We start from the raw sequence: 15573 nt of genomic DNA on the forward strand, positions 1-15573 counted from the left end.
CTAAAATGCAGAAATCTAACTAAAATGGACAGTAGCAATCCAGTAAATGAAGGATGCTCCTCTCCAGTTTAGCCTTTATAGATTTTGATGCCCTTTGGATTATCTAACAGTTTACCCTCTTCCAACAGGACGTCTTTCACCGTCTGTATCTCATCTACACAGTTGGGTATTCCATCTCTCTGGGATCACTCATGGTGGCTGTGGTCATCTTGGGATATTTCCGGTGAGTCGATGCTGTTCACCCTGTCAATCTTGTCAACTAACTGATGTTCCCAAAAGAGGGATTTAGACAGAGGGATAGAAAATTAAGTTAGAAAAGATCAAAACTGAGTGTTTTCATGATGCCACAATTAAGATCAATTTCATACTATGTAATCAGTGGCAAACATACTGTACAGTGTAGCAGAAAGCATTGTAATTTCATGATGGCTCAATGGCTTTATTATGAAATCATGCAAGAATGCGATCCAAGACATTCTGTGTCACGGCAACAACATGAAGCATGCAAACTTAATCAAACGTTACCTTTGACTTTTATTTTGACTTTTAACAGACTATGATATGTCTACCTTTGAGGAGGATTGTGCCTCCAGGCTTGTAGTATTGCATGCTCCATTATCTGACATTTAGGTTCTTTGTTATTTTCATGCTGATTTCAGGTTTAGATCATAGACTGTACTTTATATGAAGATGACAAACAACCAAAGCTTGGAGATTGATTTTGGTATTCTACAAAACTAACAAAGATTACAGTTCTTAAATCACAAAGTGTGTGCTTATTTCCCCTTACCCCATGAAACATACAAAGATAATAAAAGAAGTTAATGAAAGATGTGAAGAATTGTGAAAGTTATTGTATTTGAACAGGTTTGCTTCTCACTGAAGGACTGTAAGAGATAAATGGATTAACCACAGATGCTGTATTAATGTCACCATTACCTTCCTTACCTCCCTTGCCTTAGTGGCAACCATGCTGCACTGAAGAAAAACACTAAACAAGGTTGAATTCTTTTTTTGTATGGCAACAGCTTTTTTTCCACAGCCAATTAATGCAGCGCACATTTGTCATTATTTGCTTATTTTTTTGGCATGGATAGTATCAGGAATCGATGTGAAGGTGCTGTTTACCAATGTTCCCACCAGCGTGACTATACAGGCCGGCAGTCAGGCAGGTTTAGGAACGCTCCCAACTGGCACCAGGAAATCAATGGACCAAATGAGTTTAATAAGTTATCCCAGGGGCCCATCTGACATTCTGGCTCTGCACTCCGTAGCACTCCTTCCATGTCTTCCCTTCAACATGGCAGCTTTTAGACAGGAGAGCTTGTAAATGTTTTCCAGGAAGAGAAAAGGGATATTTCACATCAGCAGTTGTGTTCAGAATGTTTCACCAGGGACACGTACGCTAGATTAGTTTTCCACTTACTGTAAATCAATAGATCTCTTAGGGTAGCTTGTCAAATATTCGGCTCATTAATGAGGCTTTAGAAGAAACATTGTTAATAATGGATAGCAGTAATATAATTTCAAGTAATGAGATTTTTTTACTTTGGACTTCAGAATATCGTGGTTCAAGTTGGCTTTTGGAAATAAAAATAAAAATAAATAATATTCAGGTAAATTCTCATTGGAAATTAGTATTTGACTTTGTAATGTCACGACTAATGATCCAGAAACCTTATTTTAATACTGACGCATCACCTCAAAGGCCGCCTTCACAGTAAATGCACAGACAGGATGTTTTAGATGAAACTTTTGACGGCTAAACTTGTGCTTGTCTGGAAGTAAATTTGCATGCGTTTTCCACACATGCTTGCAATTTTGTTTTTACAGCTCACTTTGAGCCAAGCAATTCAATATTTGTGCTTTTCAAGCCCTTAAATCTCAAGAATGTGTTATAGTCAGCGTAGAATTCAGCTGGCTCTAATTCTAATGAGTTCTAATGAGTTTTGTTTGTGTGTGTGTGTGTGTGTGTGTGCGTGTGTGTGTGTGTGTGTGTGTGTGTGTGTGTGAGAGAGAAAGTACTTACACACACTTAAATGAAGGATTGCCAGACCACACACACACACACACACACACACACACACGCATATATACATATAAATGGACACAATTTTCAACAGATATATCTTTTGACCATGCCGCTTTGTTTGTTTTCTCCACAGACGATTACACTGCACCAGGAACTACATCCACATGCACTTATTTGTGTCCTACATGCTAAGAGCTATCAGTATTTTTGTCAAAGATGTTGTGCTCTACTCTGGATCGGCCTTAGAGAACATGGAAAGAGCAACAGTGGAAGACCTCAAGTCCATCACTGAGGCTCCACCAGCCAACAAAACACAGTTTGTAAGTACACCAACATACTGTAACACACAAATTTGGCTTAAAAAGGATTAACTTCCTATAACAAGTAGTAGCAGTATTTATGGTAGGATTCAGATATAAGCTACAGTATAATGCCCAATATACCCATAAAACAACATTCTTGTTTGATTGCCTTTCGTGTGCAGATAATTTGTCTTGTATGTAGTGGGTGTTTTGCTTCCATAGACAAAATGATATTTTGCAAAGTTTTTCCTGCTTCTCCAGTGCTGGAGCATATAAACTGCACTGTTTGTCACCATGCCAAGCTTTTAATAGGCTAGTACTTGGCTTTCCCTTTCAGAGTCAAGTTTAAAAAATGGGTAAAGACTGGGTACTTTTCATGCATGCTTTAACATGCAAACAAACAATTTGCGCAATATATTTAATGGACACATATCCTGTGGCTCTCCAAATTGAGTTTTACTGGATTAAAACTGCTTCATTAAAGTAGGTGGCATACTTCTTGACACAATGACGGAACACTGATGTTTTGGGCTTCATCCTAAAAGTACTTTACATGTGTCATTATAAATGTGAAGTGTAAATGTAAATCTAAAAGAAAATTAAGAGGTAAGATCTGGCTTTTTCAGATATTAAAATGTAGACAGTGTTTGGTGCTAAAATTAGGTGTTTGGTGCTAAAATTAGGTTTTCATTATTTACTTCTCAATTGCACATTTCATTTAATGTGCTGACTTTGACTGCATACTCTTAATTATTTGATCAACCTTTCTGATTCCTAAGCATCTGTCTTTCAGGTTGTGGTTTATTGTCGCTGGTCCACAGCACAGGGTTTGCAACAAAGCTTCACTGGCAACATTTCATTAATCAGTAGCTTTATAAATCACAGAGCTGTGTCTCCCCGTGGCAAAAAGCCCTGCTGTGGCCCAGAAGAGCTTGTTAGAATTCAGCTGATGAAAAAAGATGGAGATGACAATCCTAAGACTGGTAATCAGTACAGAGGAATTGGCTTCTAATAATCATGACGTGACAATACAATAGCAACCACTGAAGCTGGACAACAGTCTGGAGGTTGACTTTAACTGGAGCTGAATTGATCGCTGACTAGATCAGTATGTGCTCCGGTGATGTGTGTACGTCACAGTGTGACATTTGTTTTGATGGGAGGGTTTCCTGATTCGAATCCAGGTGCTAAGGGCAGAGGTATTGTGGATATGAGACTATATACACATTTACCTGACTTAACCTCTGTTCAAACAGAAATAATCTTAAATGAGGTCAAAATGCAACTTTTAATCTATATAAAAGGCGTATTTCCAGGATATCAAACCTGGGCGTTCAATGACTTGTGTGATGTTTCTCCCAGTTTTCACTGATCTTCATAATAAGTCAGCATGTTTCAAGGGAAATTCAAATGGTCCAAAAAAAATAGAACTTTCACACAAAGAGCTGCAGCTCTCTTCTCCCATAACATCTGCCCTAATTACTGAGTTCTCTTGGCCTATACATGGTGGTTATGTCTATTGTCTTACCCTTATTACATATTTATTATGTAGAAGGTTGACACATTCATGTCATGTCACATATGACACAAAGCATCCAATTGTTATTATGGTTTTTCTTTTCTTTTTCTTTTCTTTTTAAACACACTAACTGACAGCTGGAAATAATTGCGTCCAAATGTTACTCCAAGTAAACTCCCATGGTTTCAACAACTGCATATTGTGGATTTAAAAACCGAAAAAGTTCAATTACTTTCAATTTCACTAATTATACTTTCAAACAAAAAGCTTAGAATAAATCTTGGCCGTGGATAATGAATCAAGATGTCTAGGATCAAGACACTGTCAGAGAAAAATAGCAGGCTGTGAATAACAAAGGCGCCAATGCCGTTTAAAATGTAACTCTTTGGGTGTGTGTGCTGATGGCTGACTGTCAACTGAGCGAGCCAAGATAAATGTAATATCTCAAAGCACAGGCATTATGTCCATTCCTTATATGTTCTGGCTTCATTTGTGGACTATCTGCAATAAAAGCACTTTGATTAACAATATTGACAGTCTTTTTCTTTCTTTAAAATTAATATTAGCCCCCTCAATCGTTTTAATTGTTTATTATAAATATTTGGAATTTAACTTACTTCCTAAATGACTTAATAAAAAGGAGGAACAATTACATCTTTTAAATACATTTTTCCAAATGTCCAACAAAAGTTGGACCAGACATTAAATGGTCTTTATCGTAACGTCTCCCGAGTAAAATATCTGTGTAATGGAAGGCAAGGCTAGAAGGGGGGCACAGGGTGGCACCAGCCCTCCCTTAAATCTGATTATTCCCCCCCTTCCAAATCAATTTTTTTCAATCAAAGTAATTTTTTTTCTCATTCAGTCATGACTTTGTGCCGACTGTCTCTAGCAAACATAACGAACAGTATCAGAACGGAGGTTTTCAGGGGGGAAGAAGTGGAGTACTGTGAAATGAATTGATACATCACTACAAGCAGCAGCACTCCAAAGTTTGCAGATCCTCTTTTGTCATCACCTTCAATCTCAAGTTTTGCTCTTTTTTGCTCTTCCTCTCAATAGTATTTTAAAAATGAATTATTTAACACGCACCAAGCCAGTACAAAGTAATGTATGTAATCCAATCTCTTGGTCTTTCTTGGTCTTTCTTGTTCTTTCATGTTATGTCTCTGGCAGCTGCACCCCCAGCTGCAGCTGTCTACAGACTGTATTGTATTTAAAAAAGTATTAAGAAAGTGTAACTTTTCGCCAGTGTGAGTAGTAATTTAATCTGTTCTCATTGCATGTTGTCTGTGTATAGATCGGCTGCAAGGTGGTTGTGACCTTGTTCTTGTACTTTCTGGCAACCAACTACTACTGGATCCTTGTTGAGGGTCTGTACCTCCACAGCCTCATCTTCATGACCTTCTTCTCAGACAGAAAGTATTTATGGGGATTTACTCTGATTGGATGGGGTGAGTTCTGCTTCATTTATATTCTACTTCCACGAACGTGATTGCAATGTAATTAGTGGGCTTGGCATGCAAATTAAATTAAATATGTGTAATTTTTTTTTTGTATGGTCTAATTAATCATTTTCAAAACAAAAACCAAGGGGGGCTACTGTCAAATTCCAGAGATCCTGATATTGTATTAATAGGTAGGTAAGGACAATAGTAAAGGAATTGTGTCTGCGTAAAAACTGCATGAATATGGGCTTTACAGTTCCTGCATTGTACACACTGTGCGTATAAGTTACATAAGCACAGCGCATACAATGTGGATGCTGTGCTACCCAGGTTCGGCCCATATTTGTAACCTTCTCATGGAATCACTTTCATTTTCTTACTGTGATGACAATTATATTACAACAATTTGAATTTGGTATTCTATTTTTTTAGGAGTACCAGCTATGGTTGTGACAGTTTGGGCAACTATGAGAGCCACGTTTGCAGACACAGAGTAAGTGATCTGCATAAATAAAATACACGTTAGTCTTGGTGAACTTGAATGTAGATAAAGTACATTTTTCGTCATTATATTTATTTTGTTGACCAGATGTATCTTTTTCTTGTTGTCTCCTTCAACAAATATACAGTATGTATATGTATATATATCCCTGTATGGACCCAAAAAGTTGGGAGCGTGGATTGGTGGCTGGAGAGATGCCAGTTCACCTCCTGGGCACTGCCAGGTGCCCTTGAGCAAGGCACCGTACCCCCCCGACCGCTCAGGGCGCTGGTTCAGCTGGCAGCCCGCTCACTCTGACATCTCTCCATGTATAGTGCATGTATAGGTCCTGAGCATGTGTGTGTATTTCAGGCCTGTGTTTGAGTACTAACAAAAAGTGTGTACACAGAGTGTAGTGCAGTAATTTCCCCATTGGGGACTAATAAACAAATTATCTTATCTTATCTTACAGTACATATTCAAACTAGGCTACAGCAGACTCTCAAACCGACTGAATTTTCAAGATAACAAGTCTAAAAATGTCGGACAGAATATGCCACAACCTTCTGTAGTAAAAGGCTTGAGGACAGGTAGGAAGTCAAGAAGAATTCAAGAGGATTCACCATGAGAGAAAACTGCCTCTTACCAACTAGGCTGGCCTTTAACTCTCTCTTACTGGCACTATTTGTAGTCACAGTCAAACATTGAGGACTCTGGAGCTGAGAGCTTATTGCTAAGCTGGGATCCAATAGCTGTCCAGTGAAACTAAACCTTAGATTCCACTTCTCAGTCAGCAGGAGAGCAGCTTCAAGAACGATAGTAACTACAGCTCGGACATGTACATGCAGCAGGAAGATGTAATGGTGGGCATTCTGCCTAAAAATCAGACATATTTTTAATGTAGATGCCACACTGGTTAATTCACCCACTATCAATGCTTTTTGTCCACACATGTATTAATTTAGCCCCTAATGGCCACTTAAATATGGAGAGAGAGAAAACAAAGAAAACAACCTCAATGGCATAATTGGTTGCTACCGTTAATTAAATGTGACGGTTTGGCCAAGTGAACTGTTTTGATACCAACTAACAAAAAAAACGCAGTTTTTGATTTCAGTGCCTTGGCTCAAACTAAACAAGTATTTTCAGAGCTGTGAAGATGTTAAGCCAAGGAGCAATGAATCAATTCAGTAGGTTGGAAATATATCTCTCTATCTTATGATTCATATCTCAATGGTTTTGTTACCTGTCAGATCAACATGAGAGAGTCTTGTCTAAATCTCTATCTTTATCTTAAAGATTTCGTGAAACGGTGTCAGAGAGACACCCTAGGGATCCTGGATCATCACACCTTGGAGTTTGATCCCTACTTATCCCTTGCTGATCCCTGGTTTGTTGTTGTTTATCTTTTGCAGGTGTTGGGACTTAAGTGCGGGCAATTTGAAATGGATATATCAAGTGCCTATCCTAGCGGCTATAGTGGTGAGTGCATGCTCACTCCTTTCACTTTCCCCCTGCTGAGTAAGAGTGTTTCACTGCACCTGTGGTATTACAGTTTTTGGATAACAGCTTATTATGTTGGCAATTACACTTCTTGATTCCATGTTTCTATTTTGTCTTCAGGTTAATTTTATGTTATTTCTGAACATCATCAGAGTCTTGGCAACTAAACTACGAGAAACAAATGCTGGAAGGTGTGACACAAGACAACAGTACAGGTACTGTTTTACTAGCATTTAGCCAAATTCTTATCTATTTAATTAATTTCTGAAGCTCACAAGATCATCTGATCTTCTTAAACTATTCATCAGTGGTCTTCAAATCATCTGGGTTTAGAAGTCCCAAAATCAAGATATAAACAGTGGGGTGATCAGGCTATTGCAGTTGCTGCCCAGCGACTCTAGAACATGTTACCCCTGACATTTTTCCCTATTACAGATTTAATTTTAAACCTAATTATTTAGAATGGCTTTTTATACGTAGCAGTGATGTGACCATTTCTCCTGTCCTCCTCATGTTTCCATGTAACCCTATCTGTTTTTACTGTTTTCTATGTTTCATTTTTTTAATTGTATGTTTTGTTGTTTTCATCTTGGTTTCTCATGTAAAGCACTTTGGATACCTACTGGTTGGTGTAAAAGTGGTGCGCGATCACAGAAGGCTTGTATCATGTGGACCAGGCAACATTTTTGTTGTCATTACTTAGAATTCCTCGTGGCGGCGACAAAAACTATACACTATAAATTAAATATGTTATTTAGTCTAGAACATTTTGGAACGATTGTAAAAAAATGCTCATCACCATATCCAAGATTACTTCTTCAAATAGCTGTTTCCGTCCAACAAACAGACTGAAACCAAGATATTCAGTTTAGAATGATTAGAAAAATACTTGAAAGAATCTGGAAACAGACCATGTGTTACATTATTACTTAAACCTTCTTTTGAATGACTAAAAAGTAATTTTTTCAGTCCCTGCTTTAGCTCTATAATGTGCAGACAGTGTAGGAAACTAGTATTTGTTAAATTATGAATATTATGGTTTCCATTACAGAAAACTGTTGAAGTCCACATTGGTGCTGATGCCACTCTTTGGTGTTCACTACATCATATTCCATGCCATGCCATATACAGAGGTGTCTGGAGTTCCATGGCTGATACAGATGCACTATGAGATGCTGTTCAACTCTTTCCAGGTAAATCTGCTGTAATGTCAGAAATGCTAATTTATCTCTAAAGGTCCCAATAAATATGAATGTATGCTTTCAGTTTGAACAAATCTGATTATCTTTCTTGATCAATCAAGTCTTAGGGAGAATGTGTCATTATCCCCAAAAAGAAATCTTGGAAAACACTGAAAGAGATCAGTTACATAACGTCCAATAGTTGCTTAGTGCCGGGGTATTTGGTTTGGGTTAGATCATAATTAAGATAAAGAGGAAGGGAGGGTGGCTGATGTTTTAAAATACTAAATATCAAATTATGCAGCAAAAAGTTTATATTAAGTGCACATGTAAGACAGCTGGTCCGGAAATTCATCAAGTCCTTCTCTATTCTTTTCCAGGGATTCTTGGTTGCAATAATATACTGCTTTTGCAATGGGGAGGTAAGAACTCAGTTTTTTTTTTTTTCATTTTACACTAAAAACTCCTGCATGGTATTTAAGCTCTTACAAGGCTAAATTACTTCTTCACCTCCAAGGTCCAAGCTGAGATTAAAAAGTCCTGGAGCAGGAGAACTCTGGCCCTGGACTTCAAAAGAAAAGCTCGGAGCGGCAGCAACACTTACAGCTATGGGCCTATGGTATCAAACACCAGTGTTACCAATGTCACTGCCAGAGGGCCGCTGGCCCTCCACCTCACCACAAGGCTGGGACCAGCGCCTGTGAACGGACACAGGAACCTCCCCGGGTACGTGAAGAACGGCTCTGTCTCTGAGAACTCTATACCCTCCTCGGGACAGGAGCTTCACATTCCTGATGAGGACCATTCGGCTCATACACGGCCCTGCGAGAAGGAGAAACCCTCCCCTGTGGTGGAAGAGGAGAGGGAGACAGTCATGTGACCTCCATGCCGCTGTGTTTAGGGATGAAAACTGAAAAACAAAACCAATCATGAAACAATCTCAGGGCCGTCTGAAGGGAACGGCTGAATGCATTAACACTGCCAGTTTTTTCTCCTGTGAATCAAGCCAGAATATTGCCGACAGATGAGGCTCACGGCAAAAGGGTGTTTCACTTTTGTGAGCTGGGCCACCTTTACTTGAGAGATGATGAACCTCATTGTTGTGGAAAAACACTCTTTTTGTCACCAAACACCTGCCACGATGAATGTGTAAAAGGATAAAAACAGACTGCCGTTTTTTTGTTTTTCTTTTCCACTGCCATAACTGTTACGTTGTTTTCTGTTTGCTTCTTTTTTGTGCACCGCTTTTGTGCATAAACCATGGGGTTAGGTAGAGTAGTTGCAAGGAACAGCCTTAATTATCTCCTATGTAAAGCCAGGTGGATTCTGAGTGCACTTAGTCACACATGTGTGGGCAATGTAATCAGCAAGTATTTGGATTAAGTCAGCGTGAGTAGACTAATTCTAGGCTCATGTTTAAAAAAAAATGCAATGCTACTATTTCAGGGCATTTGTTCATGCTTTCTAGCATGGCATCTCATTTGTTCTAAATTGACTTAAATCCACTTCAGTGTAAAAGGGAAGGTACTCAGGTAATTGAAGTCCTCATTTGTTGCACACCAGGTTTTTGCTATACTTTTAAAGTGGTGTTTTAGCACAGTCAGCATTTCTCTGAGGGTGTTGATATGTAATATAAGTCTATGTTAAATATTCTTTTTTTCAAAATGTTGTACAGTTTCTGCTTTAGAAAAAAAAACAGTATCAGCTCTCTAATTACAACAGATTTCAAAGAGTTCAAATGAATGTTTCATATTCAAATTTTCTCAAAAAATACCCTCTCTCTCTCTCTCTTTCTTTCTCTCTCTCGCACACACGCACGCACACACACACACACACAAATGCTGCCAAAGTAAGAATATCTTTTGGAGACTGTCTCTTTCTTTGGGTTCAGTGTTAGTTGAGCTTAAAAAGAAATGTATGGAAATCTGTCAAAACCAGTATCCTATGTTACCACAGTCAAGTTTTTTAAGGTTGAGAACCCAGTTAAAAACACAGGAAACAGTCATGTATTCCAGTGGAATGTTAATTAAATGAGGATTCCAAGAAAATCTCATATTCCATTGAAACTCCAAGAGTGACGTTTGTGGTAGATATGAAGTAAAACCCAGACGTGAACAACACACAGTAATTCTTTCAGATGGTCCAGTGTTTCGCTGCTTTCGATGTGTATATACAAGTCACAATGTTTACAAAGATCGGAAATACATTCTAATCAAGAGCTAATAGTGTTCATGTGTACGAATATGTTTTAAAGCTGTTTCAGTGTTGTTGTTTTTTTTCATGTATATGTGTATGGAATATTTGGTTATGTATATAGTCCAAAACAAAACTGGTGAATATATTTGCAGATGACGGAGGGCATTCAAACTAGCATTTAATGAAGCCTTTCACTACATATTTTAAAATATCATCCGTTATATCAAAGAGAAAGTGCTTAAAATCCTGCCAGTGAAAAGGTTAATGTAGCATTTATTTTTCTATTTTTATCCACCATCTTGTTTACAGTGACCAAAAATTCTTAAAGTTGCAGTAAAACTCTCTTACCAAACAAAAAAGAATTTTGCTACTGGTGTAGTTAGTGTTGGAAAATGTCAAGATAAAAGTGTTGAAATAGTGCAACCACACATTTCTTTAGAAATACAGCAGTGAGGCAAATGAGAAAACTATGCACACACTCAATGGACCAAGTTCATTCATATCAAAGGCACTTTTGTTGCTCTACTTGGATTTTTGATCTGAAGTGTTAAAATAGTAGTTATTTGGTTTGAACTAATATTTCTGATAGAATTGTGATTTAGATCCCAGTCAGCTAAATGAAGATTTACCTCACATTAATTTCAATATGTGACCAAAGCGAATATTTGTGGTGGGGTGTAGCAGTGTTATCCCGCATTAATTTGCTCTCTTAGCCCATCTGCTGTTGTGTTCCTTTGGTGACTTCACACTGACTGAATTATGCTCCCAATACCCTGATAGCCAGTTCTTCTCCATCTGATGCTAGATCCACTGAGGTGTATGCTTTGACTCAGTTTTTAAAGGTTAAAGCCTGGTCTGTTCCAGTTTGTACTGCCTACAAATCCGGCAAATGTATATAGATAGCACTAACATTTGAGTCTATGTTTACATAGATGTAGACAACTTTACAAACTCTCCACAGCTTTTCCATTTAGCAGATGTTTAAAGGATAATGCTGGTAATGTCCTATAGGTTTCTCATTGTCAACAAATCCCATGATCCCAAATACCAAAACAAACACTAAACTGACTTGAGTGCCATATGCCTCTATTTTGGCTCAAAACCTATTAATTACAATGTAATACAAGAAGAAGTGGGCACTGTAGTTTATTTTGAATCAATCTCACAAACACCTGGGTCCTGGGTGCCAAATGGGTAATAATCAGCAGCTCCAAATTGTCCCCAACAGATGTGCAGTTCATGTTTGAGTGGCGTTTGCTAAATGCTGCCCGTGCTCTGGTGTTTATTCAAAATATGTAGGCTTTAAAAAAAATTAAAACATTAACATGTTCGAAATTGTTTTTTAAGATGTGGAAAAAATTAGTTTTCAAATAAGAGAAAAGGCGCCATAGGAAAGTACAGAGAGATTACAGACATACAGACATTGATGGTTTGGGTATTTTCTTGGCATTTCTTGGCAATAACCAAAATATAGAGCATTATGGACTAATTAGCCGAGGAATTCTAAGATGTGCATTTCCGGCTTTTTGGTGACTCAAATTGGACCCAACTTTATTTATACTATAACAATTATTGTGACATGAGGCTAAATGTATTTTGCAATGACACTAATGCAGGCCACAATGATGGAAAAAAAATACAGAGGTGGAGGGAACCTTTGTCGCTTGATAATACAGTATTGCAATGTCTCTAAAGATTTATGTCATATTTAGCTGGCTTCTTTGAGCTGTTGAATATCTTTAGTCTGAATTTGTTCCCCATTCAGGAGTAGGCTACAGGTTAAACTTTAAAAATGCAGTTGACTGAGGTGGTTGTAAAAATTCAATCTGGCTTTCCACTAATTCACACTGGTCAGGTAAACATTATGTCACGTTTGTGTAAGACAGTTTTTTATTTTTTTATTAAAAAAGGTTACTGTTAACAGAACATCAAAAACTTTTTTTAATTACATGGAAAATTATATTTGAGCACTTTACTACTCTATAATACAGTATTTTGTTCTGATTGTAATGTAAAATGATTGTGTTTTGGAATCAAGTGTACAAAAGGCCATTAATCATAGAGCTAATGTTGTAATTCATTGTTTTGAAATACCTCTCATAGAAGTATACAATGTGTGTGGTTGTCTTTTATTTATCTAGTGCCAAAATGTACTCCGTGGAGTCAGCATTGGTCTTCATGCTTTAGATACAGTATGTGGGCAGTGTTTGCCTTCTCATCACTCTATAGTGATTTAGGCACGTTGTAGATGGCAGTGTAAACCTGGAATAACATAGAATATGTGTTTGGTCTCTAGTGTTCATCGGTAAATTGTTAATAAGACAATAAATCTGTAATTTTACTGTACTCTGATTGTCTTGCAACTTTCATGATCCTTAAGTAGACAAATGCATGTTGTTATATATAAGTTTTTTGTTTATTTCAAATATAATTTACAAATTCATTTTAGAAAAAAAAGGTGCTTTCAGTGAAAAATATGAAATTATCTTTTTCAGTGTTTGTCCGTGAAGGCAGAGTTCACTTCGGAGCTTTTTTAGCTCCCCCTTTAGCTCCTCCTTTGCCTCCTCTTTCCACTTGCTCTCCCTTTGCTCCAGATTTCTTCCCTTTCCCGTCACCATCATCTTTCTTGGATGCTCCCTTTTCACCTTTTTCACCCTTCTTTGCTGTCGCATTCTTTTCATCTCCTTTTCCTTCTTTGGCATCCTTGCTCACTTTTTTGCCTTCTTTGCTCTTCTTCTCTCCTTTATCAGCATCCACTTTCCCAGAGACTGTTGTCACCTCTTCTTTAACTTCTGCTTTTGCAGCTGCAGGACAAAAAGAAAAAAAAAAGATTGAAGGCTTCATCGCAGCATAAATTATCATCAGGGTCCTGTCTGTATTGTTAATTGGAAGGGAGAATTTAAATCTAACAGAATGTTCGGCGAAGCATGTAACGAAGGCACATCTGTTTCTATTTAATAAGCATGGCCTATTTATTGTTTTAATGAGATTGTTTGATGCGCTTTTTGGGTAAGACATGGAGAAATAAGGTTTCCAGTGATCTTTGTGTGGGTTTAAGTTTTTTCTCTTTATTATACAGGAGGTGACACCCTGAGGACGTGCACAGCTAACAGAGGTAGTAGGTCGATGAATTTCTTAAAATTACTATAATGAGGTTGGAAGCAGGGTACAAACTACGAGGGAGCTAGGGGGAGCTCACAAACATGATTTGTGAAATTTTGGGGGCTCTCTTGAAAATATTGCCAATGTGTTTTTTTGAAGTGTAATTTCAGTTTTGGGTAATGTGATCATCATGGATTATTATGTGTAAATATCATTCAAAGGCCCCGGTATAGTTCAAACACTGGTTGGAAGATTTACTTAAGCATCAAACCCAATTAACATAGTACTTACAACACATTTTCAGAAATGTGTTTACTCACTTTCTTGCTGAGAGTATGAGAAGATAGTGACCATGTCTGTATTGTAAATATGTAGTTACACTACAAAAAGGAGGAAACAGCTAACTCCTCTCTTTCCAAAATGTAGCAAAAGTATGCCAAACAACACCTCTTAAGCTTGTTAACTGTTTATTAAATGTTATATTTTGATTGTTTGATTTTTATTAAAGCCGATGTGTAAAATATTAAAGTTGCTGCATTTAGGGGATTATGGTAGACAACTATTGGAAACGTAATAGCGTTGTTGATTTTAAATTAATTAAAACTAAAAGGAATCTTTGAGAATAAAATCCAAGGTAATGCTATACCTTTGGTCTGCATGAAAATTAAAACTCAACAAATACTTGCATTTGATTTCTTGGAACATTGGTGAGATTTTACACTTAAACTGGAAATTGCTCAAAGCACAGACTCCAGTTGGGGCCAAACGGAGCTTCATTGTTTTTCACTAGGAGCTTAGCAAACATATTCCTGGTGCTCTGCAAACGCTGCAGAGACACTGGGTACACAAATGAAACCAAGAAAAAAAACACGGCAAATGTCAAGTTGCCCGAGGGGGTCAGAGTAAACCTGAAATTATTTCTGTCCTGTTTTTTACCATTTTGGAGGAATCTAGCTGACTTAAAATAACCAATGAACCATCAGAATGTTTGTGAATAGATTTCTTTGTTTGCCGACTTAAAACTTTCACCCTCATGCATTTCTCTTCCACTCATCAGCTCCTATACGTTGTTTCTTTTTATATACCTGATTTAGACAAAGCTTTGATTAGGGATTAAAGCCAGGGTTGGTGATTGCTAAATGAAATGCTGTAATAAAATCTCAGTATTTGAACCTCAAACATGCTCCACATTTTTTCTAGTTGGGTCAAACTTGCCATGAGTCCTGTTATTTACATACTGTGCATGGTAGTGGAATTATTAAAGGTTAACATTCCCCTCTACCAAAGGCTTTGATCCTCATACCACCACTAAATGTCAAATTCAGTTCAGATACGGCTGGTAGAATGTTTAATAAAACTTAATGGCATTGGGCTTTTTGACATGGTGACGTTTCAAAAAAAAAAAAAATTCAGTCAGACTGGTACGATTGTAAATGTAATCACAGATGGGATATCTTACTGTTATCACAAATAATGCTTATTAAAATGAGTTATTCCTCTCGAAGAACAAAGCAGGACTTGTAACGAGACCAAATTCTTCTTTTTAAGTAAGGTACTCATCACCAGTTGCCGTGCTAAAATGACATTTTCCTCGCTGCGCATTCAGAACTGTTGTAGACGGACGTGTGAGAAATGTGTGAGAGTTGTTTTCAACAACAGCTGTAATTGTTTGTTGACACTACACTGATCTAGTGAGAGATGATGGCCAAATGAAGGTGACATAAAAGGGATTGATTCACAGTTCTGTCTGTTCAGTCACAGTGTTGCTATTAGTGCTTGTGAGAGAGATGTGAGTGTGTGAGAGAGAGA

At 37.6% G+C, this 15573-nt stretch overlaps 2 protein-coding genes across 2 annotated transcripts in view; one reads left to right on the plus strand and one right to left on the minus strand.

Moving 5' to 3' along the window:
• Nucleotides 1-12602, plus strand: part of pth1r (parathyroid hormone 1 receptor) — a 47098-nt gene extending 34496 nt beyond the window's left edge. Inside the window, exons 5-13 of the mRNA XM_034888162.1 lie at nucleotides 129-223; nucleotides 2166-2352; nucleotides 5154-5307; nucleotides 5734-5794; nucleotides 7198-7264; nucleotides 7406-7500; nucleotides 8337-8478; nucleotides 8847-8888; nucleotides 8984-12602. Of these exons, the coding sequence (XP_034744053.1) occupies nucleotides 129-223; nucleotides 2166-2352; nucleotides 5154-5307; nucleotides 5734-5794; nucleotides 7198-7264; nucleotides 7406-7500; nucleotides 8337-8478; nucleotides 8847-8888; nucleotides 8984-9346 (1206 nt within the window). The 3' untranslated portion in view covers nucleotides 9347-12602. The remainder of the gene's footprint in view (nucleotides 1-128; nucleotides 224-2165; nucleotides 2353-5153; nucleotides 5308-5733; nucleotides 5795-7197; nucleotides 7265-7405; nucleotides 7501-8336; nucleotides 8479-8846; nucleotides 8889-8983) is intronic.
• Nucleotides 12599-15573, minus strand: part of tmie (transmembrane inner ear) — an 11700-nt gene continuing 8725 nt past the window's right edge. Inside the window, exon 4 of the mRNA XM_034888163.1 lies at nucleotides 12599-13466. Coding sequence (XP_034744054.1) covers nucleotides 13180-13466 — 287 coding nt within the window. The 3' untranslated portion in view covers nucleotides 12599-13179. The remainder of the gene's footprint in view (nucleotides 13467-15573) is intronic.

The sequence above is a fragment of the Etheostoma cragini genome, chromosome 12 (genome assembly GCF_013103735.1).
Source record: "Etheostoma cragini isolate CJK2018 chromosome 12, CSU_Ecrag_1.0, whole genome shotgun sequence".
Lineage (NCBI taxonomy): Eukaryota > Metazoa > Chordata > Actinopteri > Perciformes > Percidae > Etheostoma > Etheostoma cragini.